General features: G+C 32.5%; 1 protein-coding gene across 1 annotated transcript in view; it reads left to right on the top strand.

Moving 5' to 3' along the window:
• Positions 1-11593: 11593 nt before the first annotated feature.
• The window catches only part of LOC139529050 (mitogen-activated protein kinase 1-like), a gene marked incomplete in the record, with an annotated part of 58932 nt that continues 55429 nt past the window's right edge, over positions 11594-15096 (top strand). Inside the window, 1 exon segment of the mRNA XM_071325291.1 lies at positions 11594-11726. Coding sequence (XP_071181392.1) covers positions 11620-11726 — 107 coding nt within the window.

Genomic DNA, 15096 nt, shown 5'->3' with positions numbered 1-15096 from the left:
TACATGTAATATGAAGAGAGCGCTTTTATATAATGTGATTGTTGCTCAATCCTTTTCTTGTCTTAATGAAAAGTCACTTTTATTAAACCATTCTTCATACATAAGTTTCGTGTGGACTTTATTGAACCAGATTCCATAACTAAACAGATTACCTGAGGTAACCTTTCTTAAACCAGTCTTGTCAGTCTAAATAGAAAGTAGAATAATGTATTTTTAGTTTATTCTATTTTAAGATCATGTTATTACTACGCATATGGGCACTATTACCACGATTACCTGAGGGCACCGATTACCTCAGGGCATACAGCAGCGGACCTATCTTCCACCTGCATGTTATATAAGCCGAATCACACATACAGATCTTTGCGCTCAAATGTAATTCTTGGTGAAGTATACAGGTAACTTCGTTTACGAAAATTTATACACACTTTTTCATTAACATATTACCAGACTTTTGCATATTCACGTTTTTTTTATGCTGAACTGTAGTCGAATTCAATTCTATACATTTTTTTTTACGTGAAGCAATAGGAGTAAGAATTTTTTCGCGCCAATTTAAGCAGCTTCTTCACCATCAACAAAATTATTTATTGTTATTTTCGTGAAATTTTAGTCATATAGTTTATCAATTAGAGAATTTTTGGTAAGTATTACTTATTAATGTTAAGGTTCTACTGATGTGCTTCTCTAGACCTTTTTGACGGTTCGTTTTATCCCATTTATCTCAATACTATCTCCGATGACAGAAATGTCAACCCGACCTATTCGTGTCGAAAGTGAAAATCGCATCTATGATCATCTATTTCTTCTTCAGCGGTTCATGCATTATTTCTGTAATGTTTGATAACCAATCACATTCACGTTACATGTTTGCATGAAAATGGTTATGTATTAGTGAATTGTAAGGGCGATGCAACATGGGAGGTCAGTGCGCGATCACGTGACATTATTATTTGTAAACATACATGCTCCCCGTGTATTAACACGTGTCTGAATTATATTTTCAAAGTGTTATGAATCTTTCAATCACTATTTTATGATATATTTCTTTTTGTTTTTAGGTCTGCATATCAGTATAGTCCAAGTGAATTAGTAATAGTTCTGAGTTGTGTGGTTTTTTTTTGTTTTTTTTTATAGAATTAGAAGGTAACTATAAGTCTACATAAGTTATATTTAACTAATGTCTAAAAAGATAACTCGATCCACTTTCCCTCTATATTTAAAACCGCATACTAATTTAAACAGCATTGCTCCCCTTGAACACTAATTTGCCCCTTCCCCGTCATTTCCCTTTAAATTTGCGCAAAAGTCATACTTTTAGTCCATTTACATTAATGACCGATTGTCTTTTTTTTTCATTTCTATACTCATGTGACATGATACAACAAATCTGAGCACAAAAAGGCTCTTGCAATTAACTTTTCTTGCAGAGAGAATGGTCTGATACAAAGATTTTTGGCTTTTTAGTGAAAAACTTGAATGCAATTTTAGTGTCAACAGGCTTATATTTAAACCACTTGCTATCCTACAGAAGAAAAGAAAGATATGTGAAATGGAACAGGTACAATAGACATTGTAAAGTGCTTTTGGTTCAAATTTAGTGAGGTCTTTATTGTGGACTTCAAATTTTATGTACCAAGAACCCCACTTTTGACTTCATCCAAACAAGGGCGTTAGACAAGGGTCATTTATACAACACATTTTGCACATATTGTCTGAGATAATCTTCTTTCTGTAGATCCTGAGTTCATAAACAAGTAAAGGAACTAGATGAAAAAGGCATAGAAACACAAGTATTGACACATGAAAACCTGTCCGATAGAAAGTCAGGATGCCATGTATGCATTAATATTGAAAAAGCCTTAAAATGCCTATTTTGACCATAAAATGCCATAATTGGTAATTTTTGTAGAAATTCTATAGAATAAAAGTTTGAATCCTTTAGTTTCATGCTATTTGACAAATTGACACCACCAAATCATTTAAGGAAGTTGCCCAAGTACAGATTCTGTATTGACAGACTTCACGAACACAATTAATTGGTAGCGCATTTCTTTTAGAACATAAATGAAAATAAAAAAAATCCCACCTGCGCTTTCTCAATGAAACTTTTACAGTGTGTTGTACTACTTTTTGGACAAATTATATCAAAATTGTAGAAAACTTCATTGTCTCTAACTCAAAATAAGAACAATTTTATCTTTAGGGCGTCTTGAAATCTTTTGACAGCTTCCGAAGTCCTATATTTCAACCTTTTTCACCTGGAACAAATCACTACTTTCCTTTTAAATTCGGGACCCAAATTTTTTTACAGTGTAATTTCACCCCCTTACTTACAATTTGAGGCATTAAACATGGATAAATTAATTTGGAAGGGGTATTAAAATTAATGGCAAGTAACCCACTATTAACACTAGGGACTTTATTCGTGAACAACGAAAATCAAGGGACAACAATTGTGGTCTCGAACCATTTGTCTGTCTGGATTGTTAAAACCACAAAATCAGATAGTGATGAATATGCAAGTTTTCTACAATCCCGGAAAATACGAAAAATACACCTTATCGCTATTTAATCCAATCTGGGAAAGACAGTCAAATGTACAACTCCCTGTTTGGGTCATGTGGCTGAAAATAGAGTTTTTTTAGTAGAGAGCTGAGGGAGTAAAAACTTTAGAAAGCGATCATCAAGAAACTTTAAGGGGGTGGCGGGTCTAAATCATTTATATAGGATTTCTCTATATTTTTCTATAAATGAACTTTATATTATAGTTAATAGAAAAATTAAATAAAAAAAGTGGGGTCACCCTTCATTTGCGCTCATAATCAGTCTTCCAAAGAAGCATACATTTATGTAAAAGTGTTTTTTTTCTGTTGAAGTAATAGGAGAAATAAAGTTAATATCGAAATAAAAAAAGAAATTTATTACAGAAATCGCTCAAATTTTACAATAATTTAGTTTAAGTACAGCTTACATATGGAAATGATATTAAAAAATATAGGTCACAGATGAGTTGAAAAAGATATTTCAATTTTAAAGCAAAAAAATGACATTTACCCACCAAAGGGAGATCATTTGGAACTTTTTCAATGATGAATACATTCTAAAACAGGGACAAAACTTAAAGGGGGCCCAGTCGCCCATGGCTCCTACATTTTGAGCTGGGCCCCTAAACTTTCAGTTAAATTTTAGTTGAACATATACAAACTAATTATGAAATATCTGGTCTGGGCTCCTAGCTTGAAATTCCCAAGTTTAGTCCCTGTAAAAGTCATCTGGGGCCAACACAAATTTATTGTTTTGAATGATTTTTGTACCATATGATAAAGTAACAACTACAAAAGGTAACAAATAAAATTTGTAATGAAAAACAAATGTTTATTTTTTTTCTGAAAATTTTATTCCCTCGAGGCTCCTTAATCATGTTGATATAGTATGATCCACTTTTTTCGAAATTAAAATTGAAGTAAAAAATTATTTTGTTTAAAGTTTTTACGGTAAGGGACGACATCAAAAGATCAATGTAAGATAAAAAACTTAATTCAAATAGTTTGGGGGTTGGACTGCGGCAAAATATATCCATATGGGTCAATAAGTTTTTCCCAAATTAAGTTAAGAAGGGTGTAGGGGGGTCAGTGAAAAATTTATGTGAATTAAGTTTTTTATCCTCTTTGAACTTTTGGTGTCGTCCTTAACTTAAAACAGGTCTCATAAAAAAGTATTGTGCATCAGTTTAAATTTCATGAATTCTTAAATCACATGTATATGAATCATGGACTATAATTCTTTATAGCAATGTCTGTTAGCCATTTAGGGGTCTTTTGCATTTAAAGTTCAGATTAAGTGGGTTTATTTTGCGAAAAATGACCTCAATATAAAGGACAATATATATATATATATAGACAATATATAGACTCAAAAAATGGTATATCAAACAGAAGACAAAAAAAGGGAAAATATAGTGAATTTTGGAGAATTTATATTATTAAATGTACATGCATTTGAAATATTTAAGATCCATGGTGACCTAGCTACCAGTTTAGAAAACAGTGATTTAAATGCTAGTCTATTAGAGGGATATTTCATTTTCATTGGTAGTAGATATAGAATCTTATTTTATCATGAAGTCCAATTTGAAAATGACTTTGGGGAGGGTTGGGATCCCGCTAACATGTTTAACCCCGCCACATTATTTATGTATGTGCCTGTCCCAAGTCAGGAGCCTGTAATTCAGTGGTTGTCGTTTGTTTATGTGTTACATATTTGTTTTTCATTCATTTTTTTTTACATTGTCTTATCGGGGCCTTTTATAGCTGACTATATATGCGGTATGGGTTTTACTCATTGTTGAAGGCCGTAGGGTGACCTATAATTGTTAATGTTTGTGTCATTTTGGTCTTTTGTGGATAGTTGTCTCATTGGCAATCATACCACATCTTCTTTTTTATATTTGGGTATGAAGATGTAGTAAAGGCTGAATGCCAGTTTTAGTCTTATATATGTACTTTATAATTTTAGCCTTACATGTATATAATTACATATATATATATGTGTACATATATCACTGATTTAGTGGCAATGATAAATAGACACTGACAAGTCTTCAATGGTGGATCAGAGCTCCAGATAAGCTGCGTATTTGCGTGATCCCGCTATACAAATAATAAAAAACGCAATGCAATTGCCCATTGTTGGGTTCAATAACCCAATTAATTCAAAGGGAAACCCAATTATATGCCAAAAACATTAGTTCTCAACCCTTTTATTGGCTACAGTTTACGTTATTTACCCTTATCTGTTTACAGTCGTTCCGTAAATCTTTTTTTATAATATTCATAATTGGAAATTTCCTTTCGTCCTAAAAATAAATCCCTGCATCAAGTAGCTGAAATGGGTCCCTGTTGGAGTTTTCCATTGCTTAATAAGTACACATGTTTTTTAAAACATTTCAATCTTCTCGGCGTTTATCCATTAGCATGTGTCATGAAGTCATATTTGTTTCGAATTGCTCGGGATTTATCATAACATACATTGAATTCAAACAAAAGTGTATGTCCGATAAAAATATTGAATAGAAGCATGTTTTCTGCTTCTTTTGAAAAGCTGAGGGAAAGTTCTGATGATAACAAGACCCAACCAGTTTTATTAGGAAGCGTCCTCGAACGCACAGGCGTGTATGCATACCTTAAAAAGAACATTGCAATCAAACATCAGGTTTTCGTCAAAAAAAAAACAGTTGGAAAAAGTGAAAGGCCAAATCAATTATGACATGATAAACATGATAAAGCACCAGAAACCTAAAGTTCTAGTAAAAGACAACTAAACCAGTAGATTTATGTAAATTGAATAAAACTTAAACATTCATGTATAATTAGAGTTCTTATACTATTTTTATTTCATTTTACGGTTAATTTATGAATACACATATACAGGCACTGTCACTGGTCTCAGAATTTATTATATAAAGGTACATGACGTGTGCCTGTGAATACACATATCCATTTTTGTGAGAAAACACAAAACTGGCAGAAAGTTTAAAACGGGACACAAATTGAACCTACTATTGCTCCTCAGTGAATAAACCAAATAAAACAGCTAGCAAATAACCCTAAACCAAATAAAACAGCTAAACAAAGAAAGAAACACATTTAAGATGGAAAAAAATCTGGGGTTGATATTGCCTAAATATTCAATATTGTGTTGATGAAAAAACCCAATACATTAAGGAGCTTGGTGGTGAAAAACCCAATTTGATATTAACATGAGGGGTGAACTGGAATTGATAATGCAATAAAAAAACTTTATCACCCAATTATATAAGAAAATGGTGGGTAAAAACCCCAATTTGTGAATCCTTATCTGGAGCTCTGGTGGATCCAGAACTTTTCATGGGGGGGGGGGGGGGGGGGGGCAGTCATGCTTCAGTGAGTTATTCCCTATATAATCAACCAAATTTTTCCCATAAAAGGGGGGGGGGGCGGCCCCCCTGGATCCACCTATGGTCTTAGATAACATTTTATAGTTATGAATATTTTGTCAGTTGACTAAAACTAGATGGAGGTGTGTGTGTTCTTATTTCCAACAGATGTACACTAAACCTATATCAATATGTGCATAAAGCAAATTGATAGTTGCTAGATACTGAATGATTATACCACAAGAAAGTTTTAACCTGTGCATATATATACTTAAAATACGATAAAACAATCATGTCTTTTTCAGGAATTCTGAATCCAACCATGTAGTATGGAATGTTCTTGAGATATGGTTTTGGTCGATGGATGTTCACGAAGGACCTGTAGTACAAAGTATATCACTGGATTTAGCTCTTTGTCTAAGTGTATTATTAAATTACTTTGCTTTGAGCTCAGTTCATTGTTATGCAATTCTTTCTTTGTAAAATAAAGATTTGAAAGACAACTCTCATGTACAAGGATTTGTCAAAGTAGTATCACCTCTTATGTACAATGTAAGTATTAGGGAGATAAAAGCATTCTATTTTAATTTGAACCAAACATATTATGTTTGTTCAATTATGTTAAAAAAATGATAAGCTCTATCTAGGCTTATCGATTTCTTAAACTATATTTCATTGTTCATGCTTGAAATTTTTATACAACCACAGAAATTTTTGCGGTCCTAAATAGGTATCCTGTCGTCGTCGTCCGAAGACAGATGGTTTCCATATAATAACTTAACTATAAGCAAAAAGAAATAAATAAAATTATAACACAATGTTTATAACCACAAAAGGAAGCTTGGGATTGATTTTGGGGGTTATAGTCCATAAGGTTTAGGTTCCAAAGGTGCCCAAAACAAGCATTAATTTAGTGTCAGTACAATAAGTTGTGTATAAGTATTTCAATTGCTCTGAAATTGTACCATAATGTTTAATACCATAAGTAGAAGGTTGGGGTATATTTTAAGGGTTATTGGGGCAAACAGTCGAGGAATTGAGGGCCAAAAACAAGCATGTTTGTAGAGTCAAGACCATAAATTGTCCAGAATGGTTGTTGAATTACCTAAAACCAATGCTTTATGAAATCTTCTTTGAAAATTAGAGTTGTCTTTCTCTGTCCAGAATAGTAGTTTAATCATCTTAAATTAATGCTTTATACAATATACAATGCAAAATTCACTTTACTACCAACTGATAAATTAAAGCAGTCTTTAATAACCATTCAGTGATTACAAGCACTTTGATTATCATTCTAGGGTTATGCCCTTTTACAAATGGAAACATTGAAGAATTATTTAGTCTTAACTTAAGTTTGTTTTAACTAAATCTAGTGAACCATACCAATAGTAAGCAAATACATATGAAAAAGATGTGGTATGCTTTCCAATGAGACAGTTCTCCACAAGAGACCAAATGACACAGAAGTTAACAACTATAGGTCACTGTACGGACATAAACAATAGGTAAAGCCAATACCGCATAATCAGCTATAAAAGGCACCGAAATGACAATATAAAACAATTCAAACGAGAAAACTAATGGCCTTATTTAGTAAAAAAAAAAAAAAAAAAAAACTTATATGTAACACATAAATAAACGACAATCACCGAGTTACATGCTCCTTATATCATGTTCTCAAATCTAGATATCATCTCCCATATAGAAAAAAAACGTGTGAAAAAATTAATCTATTATGTGTTGCTCTCCTAGATACAAAATGTATCCAAAATCAAAGATGTAGAACATATTCTATCATAATCATTCGGTAACTAGTGTTATTACTGTCTCCTCCATGCCTGTCATGAACATAAAAAAAAATATTAAATAAATAACAGTTCTAATGCTCAAATTGGTTGTCACCGTGCAACACAGTTAATAATATAAAAAAGAAGATGTGGTATGATTGCCAATGAGACAACTATCCACAAAAGACCAAAATGACACAAACATTAACTGTTATAGGTCACCGTACGGCCTTCAATAATGAGCAAAGCCCATACCGCATATATAGTCAGCTATAAAAGGCCCCGATAAGACAATGTAAAACAATTCAAGCGAGAAAACTAATGGCCTCATTTATGTAAAAAAATGAACGAAAAACAAATATGTAACACATAAACAAACGGCAACCACTGAATTACAGGCTCCTGACTTGGGACAGGCACATACAAAAATAATGTGGCGGGGTTAAACATGTTAGTGGGATCCCAAGCCTCCCCTAACCTGGGACCCCTACAACATAAGAACAAACTATAAAAATCAGTTAAAAAAGGCTTAACTCATCAGATAGACAAAAAAATAACACCTTAAAGGAAAAACATAGAACTCCTTTTGTCATATGACACTGTCAAACATCCAAACATACTATCCACACTCATCTGTGTCCACACTTGTTTATTTTTAAATAAATGCGTAGAAACAACGTTTTGTACTGACGACATCCGTTAATTTCAAAAACCAATGCAGACTATAACCAATTTTATTTTGTTCACTAAAAGTTGATGCAGGTTGTTGATTCATTCCAATTAAGGGACAGGGATTGATCGATTGTATTGTTGGTTGCTTAACGTCCAGTGACAAATATTTCATGCATATTCATGACGAGAACAAGTTTACAATACATACAATAGTTAGGTCTTGTCATTGGATTGTTGGAATGATTGTCGGAAAATTTGGACTGCCGCTGGATATTGAGGATAGATTCGAACAGGCCGGTGGGGACTTCTATACTTACCATTGACTTCTTTTCTTTTCAAAGAACCAGTCTTCAGCCAATTTTGCAATGACATCTTCAAAAACACTTTGCTGCTTTCAAACCGTTTTAAAAAATTTGCAAGGAGATGAAATATTAAAATCTGGACCTGCGCAAGCCCCGGTAATTATTGTCTTATATCACGTGTATTAACAAATATTACCCATAAATTGCCAAACTGTTATTAAAATCAATATCATCAACATTATAACACTGAATTTATGACCTGTCATATACAGTGATCAAAGGAATATTAGACAACCCAGCGTTAGACGGTGTCTTCAACCTATGCCAACATTTGATAAAAATATATTCAACCTATGCCTACAAACAAAATACAATAGGTGTTGTTATAACAATTATTAATTAATAAAAGGTAAAATACAGTCAGTATATTTAAGCATTAAATATTACTCTTTAAAACTTCAGAAACAATAAATAAAGTATTTTCAAAATAAAGTTGTATAGTAAAAATTGAATTATTAAAAACTTCTAATAAGATAAAAATTGTAAAATAGAACTCTTGATACCAGCAAAATTGTGTTGAAATAAATGTTGAATTATTAAATTAAAAAAAATTCTAAAATTAAACACTTAAATATAACAATAATTGAAAAAAAGCTATTTCATTTGTGCAATAAAAAAATTAAAATTAATTTGTTGTATTAAATATGAAGCATACTTCAACAAGCAACAAAATATACAAATAAAACATACTTCAACAGAAACTTTCTTTAGTTCAAATTCATTTTGTAATATATAGAATTTGAAATAAATATAAGAAAAACATTTTTGGTTCATTTTGAGGCAACAACTTTCCAGTTGATTAGTGCACAATTTATTTACTTTGTTTTAGTTCATTAACCAGGAAACCCTTGTTTTCCCCATTTTTTGCCCCTGATTCCTAAATGGTTTGAGCTATAACCCCCACAGTCAATCCTAGCCATTCCTTTGTGGTATGGAAGCTTGTGTTATAATTACAGAGAGATTCATACACTTAACACAAGTCATTGTCTGGAAACTACTAAAATGCTTATTTAGGTCCCTTTTTTTGGCCCTTTATTCCAAAACTGTTGGGACCATAACCCCTAAAAACAATCCAAACTTTCCTTTCAAGGTTATAAACATTGTGTTTAAATTTCATAGATTTCTATTTTCTTGTACTAAAGTGCACTGTATTTGTCGGGAACCCAACTGTCTTCAGATGACGCGGACGACAACGACAACATGATACCACAATATGATCGCAAAATTTTTTTGTAGTCTTATAAAAATAATTGTAATTTATATAAAAAAAATTTGTGTAGTCATTGCTTCGTGACCATCTTTAAAAGATGTCCAAACTTAATACCACTTTTTGAAACCCACTAAGGACAATAATTAATACGCCGTAAAACCAACCGAAGACATGTCTTACTCCTGAGCTAATTCTGTAAAACTGGCACAAGAGACTCAAGGACAACATGACACCAGTTAATAATTGTGCAGATGCTGCATCAAATCTTATACTAGTATGACTTTTGAGACAATTATATTACTGAAATTTGTCTAAATCTCTGTAGATCTCTGTAGGTGTTGGAATTAATAGTGAACATTTAAAATAGATATTTTACATGAGTTAGTATTTATGAAATACACGAGTTTCAATAGTGTTATATGTCATTGTATCTGAAGGAATCTATTTTACATAAAATTTATTATTTTTATCATATATTTTTATAATATTTATGAAAATGACACTAATAGATATTTAATATGACTAGATGATTGTTCCTTAAATAAAAAAAAAATCCTAAAATCCTCCCCCCCCCTTTATTTCATTATATCAATTTTAAACTAATTCCTTTATGAAATAGAGATCCTCAACAGTCAACACAAACAATTACTTCCATTTTCACTAGTACTAGTACTTGTTAAAGAAATTGTGTATTGATTATACTTTAATGCTAGGTTTAAACTGGTTGTAGATTGATTAGCCCCTAATTAATTTATGTTTATATAACACTTAATCTGTAACAAATTATTCAACCTACGCAAACATTTTTTCACACAATTTTATACCTAAATTTCAAAATGTTGGCATAGGTTGAATGAACCCGTTAGACATTTATAAGAATGATTGATTGATTACTTGGTTCTTGCTTAAAATCACATCAGAACAACAGCGAATCAGAGTTGGTTTAAAATATTAAATTCTTACAATTTAATCATGTTAATGTAGTTTTTAAAATGAGACAAGAGGTCCTTCAGTATAAGAAAACTCAAGTTGAAAAGAAAATGACCAGATCTGATCATCATCTACAAATTAAATTTCAAAACTAACACTTATTATATAGTTATTAAGTAGAACAATAAAGAAACAAAAGTCTAGACTCTCGTCGTGAAAAACAATTTCATAAAAATATTTTTAAAAATTCTTTTTTTTTTGAAATTTCCAGCATGAGGCATTTGCCTCAATTGCCTCAATGTAGTTACGGCCCTGTGTATTCGGCTGCATGATTAATAAATTATTTTACTTTTTCCGTTAACATGGTTAGTAGTTTACGATTTTATTTCTCGTGCTTCGTTTTTTCCGATTTTTATTTTCCGTGCAACGTTTTTACGATTTTTATTTCACGTGTTTCCGTGTCCATGTCTCTGGTAAATATATGATTATTTTAAAAAGAGTTTGTCTCCTTTTGACCGAAAAGTTCTCCCCCTTTTTTATCAGTTTATTTTGAACAGTAGTTATATCCCTTAGCACAATTATTTTCTCCTTTTGACGGAAAACAGAAGCGTGAAACGTAGCGAAACGTAGCCTTCCCCCTTTTTGTCAGTTTGATTGGAACAGCAGTTAAATCCCTTTGCACAATGCAGGTGCCCGTGATGACGTAAATGAAATATTATCACGTGATAGTTAGAATTCAACATGGCGAGTAAACCGAATGTTGAGATGGTAAAGGAGCAAGAGTTTAAGGTTGGACCGCGGTATACAAATTTAATGTACATTGGAGAGGGTGCATATGGAATGGTTGTGTAAGTAACTATTTAAAAACACGACGGGAGACGTTGCATTTTGGTCTCACATTATGAATGTTGCTTGCACAGCAAATGTCAAAACAGCGCTGTGCACGGTAAATGCATTCAAAAAGTATGTCACAAAACAGGTTTACGGATTAGTTACCAGTTTATTCAAATAGAGTTACCTTCTTTAAAAGCAACATTAAACCGTTATGCAACTGACATCGCTTATAAAATACAAGAACTGTTACCACGTGTGTGCGTTGCTAAAATAATAAGGCTGCCAAATAATAACATGTTACCCCTAAAATTGTACTCTGACTCTGTAATATTTTGATGCTTGCAGTCCTCACCATAGGACACTACCCTTCTACTACCAGTTCAGGCTTTCTGAGTGAAATGACTACAGGGTCTGTAGGAAGTTAAACTGCAGCTAAAAAGAATCAATACACAACAATAACAAAATGTCCTAAAAATTATTATTAGGTCATGTAGGTTGTGGCTGAGGGAGTTGATTGTGGTTTTATGACTCAGACTCAGTTCTGTAATTTGGTTTGTCCAATAAGTCTCCTTTCATTCAACTTAATTTCCAATGTTTTGCTTTGCTGGATCTGCTTAACATGCTTAAGAACATACATTTTTAACTGACATGTCATAAAATATTGAGGCCAATGAGGGCGCAGTAGGTGTCTATGCTGTGGAACCATATATACCTTATTTATGTCACCATGTAGGTCTCTAATGATATTTGTTTTACCAATACTCAAGGGGGGTGGGGGCTACTTGAATACTTAATTGAAAGGGGCTGCCACTGGGTTTCTGTTAGGCCAAACAAAATATTTGTATGTTTCCTGTTTCCTGACTGACCCTGACTCAAACCCCTGGACCCTAGATCTTTTTATTCAAATCCGGAAAAAAATCGTTTCCGGTCTGATCCAGATCCGTATCTTACTATGCCCATACAATAAAATGGCTGCTCCCAGCACAAATGTGCTACATTTAAGGTTAAAAAAATGTCGGCACTGGGAGGATTATTCAATTAAAGCTTCTTTAAAGGGATTAAATCATTTCGAGGTACATGACATTTAACCGACTGCAAATCTGACAGGGAGTGCAAAAATTAAAAAAAAAAAAAAAAAAATCCCGACCTACCGACCCTGGTTTGTTTGCCTAGGAAGCAGGAAACAGACATATATATTTTTTTGGCCTTACCCTATCCCAGGGATCTCCATGGCCTGTTTAACAATGGCGCCCGCCATCGTTCAAATGTCTTGCGCCATCTTCAAATGACTAGCGCCATCTTTCAATTGTCTTCCTCCATCGTTCAAAATTTTGATTGTTTTTATAGCAGCTGACTAAAGTTCTCGTCAATTTATTTCCCTGGAAAACAATTTCCCCGGGAAACAATGTAATTTTTAAAAAACCATACGCACAAAATAGTGCATCGCACTTCTATTATAGTAGACACTGTATACTGATTACATTACATATTTTTTTCTTTTCTTTATAAATACAATAACACAAATCACAGATAATTTATTAATAATATTTGAATTTAATCTTTTTTCTTTATAAATACAATAACACAGATCACAGATAATGTATTAATAATCAATGATAATGTTTAAATTTAAAGAAAAGGGGTCATATTCATGTTTCATAGATTGATTAATTATTATCTAGTCTTAATGATTCTAGTATATAGCAGGGGAAACATTGTTTATGTCAAACACCGACCGTGCAAGGGCTGTATAGCCAGTCAAGGTCGTTAAAAACTTCCATTTGTTGTATGTCAAACAAGTTTGCATTTTTTCCGACTATTCACTAGTGGTCACTAGTTTGTCATACTGTCCGTCAGAACAATTTTTCAAACATTTTATTCTTATGTTGGAATATATTTATTAGATATTTGGTATATATACTATGGACATTTGATAATATTACCAGGGGGTCATTTTTTTGTGTTTCCACATAGATGCCAACCATTACGATTTTCCCGTAGTTTTTCCGATTTTGCGATACAAACTACGCTGTTACGGTCAAAGTCGAATAGTTACGGATTCCCAATCATCGCCGTTCAATTTTGTAAATCACGGATTTTTATCATTACTTTTCCGTCCTGGTCCGGTATTTAAAAAACGACAATGTAATGTTTCCGGTTTCTCGGGAGTTATCAACCTATTGATGGGAACTAACTGACTTCCGAAGAGGAAAACTTGCATTTTATGAAGTAGCTTTCCCCCTTTCTCTACTTCTCCTTGACAAAACGAAAATGTAAGAGTCGAGAACATCTGAACAATTAATGAATGGAATTCATACTACAGACAACATGTTGAACGAAAAATTTTAGTGCACATCATTTTGCAACCACTGGTCAGTAATTTTTATTGGTAAATGCAAGTTTTTGAATGATTACTGAAAACTTTTCAAAAATACGGAAAATTTGATAGTGTGTTACTGATTGTCTCAAGAGGGGTTGGCATCTATGTTTCCAGGGGAAACATTTTTTGTTGGTGTTTCCAGGGGAAACTTTATTTAGTGTTTCCAGGGGAAACATTTTATTTTGTGTTTCCAGGGGAAACTTTTTTTTTGTGTTTCCAGGGGAAACATTTTTTTATGTTTCCAGGGGAAACTTTTTTTGTTTCCAAGGGAAACATTTTATTTGTATCCAGCGTTGTTTAGTCATTATTTTTTTAACAACATGTTAATTTAAAAAATCGTAGTAAAATTATGTTGATATTACTTTTATTATTATCAAAAATTCTTAGAAATTGCTAAAATACACAAGACAAAAGACAACCAAATAATTATTGACAACCGAAGTGCTATCCAAAAAGCAAACCAATCAACGGATAAAACACAAATGAGCTTCGGTTTAGTGTCATTAGTTTAAAAATTCCCCTTGAAACTTTAAAATATGCTTCCGCTGCAAGCGAAACCAATACTTGGCGACAGAATTATAAATTAGCATGCAGTTGAACAATAATTGCTAAACAACGCTGGAGACAAATAAAATATTTCCCTTGGAAACACAAAAATCAGTTTTCCCTGGAAACAACAAAATAAAATGTTTCCCTTGGAAACACTAAAAATGCTTCTCCTGGAAGCACAAATAATAACAATTGAATGTGTCCCTTGGAAACATGAAATTAAATCTTTGCTAAGTAGTTAAAAACTTATTGCTAGCTATATATAGACAAAAATGGAAACATAAAAAAATGTTTCCCCTGGAAACACAAAAAAAATGTTTCCCCTGGAAACACAAAATAAAGTTTCCTCTAGAAACACCAACAAAAAATGTTTCTCCTGGAAACACAAAAAAGTAGTTTAAAAATTATTACTAGACAAAAATGGAAACATAAAAAAATGTTTCCCCTGGAAACAC

Source organism: Mytilus edulis, chromosome 6, assembly GCF_963676685.1.
Source record: "Mytilus edulis chromosome 6, xbMytEdul2.2, whole genome shotgun sequence".
Lineage (NCBI taxonomy): Eukaryota > Metazoa > Mollusca > Bivalvia > Mytilida > Mytilidae > Mytilus > Mytilus edulis.
Note: the sequence above shows the minus strand (reverse complement) of the source record. Positions and strands in the feature narration are given on the sequence as shown.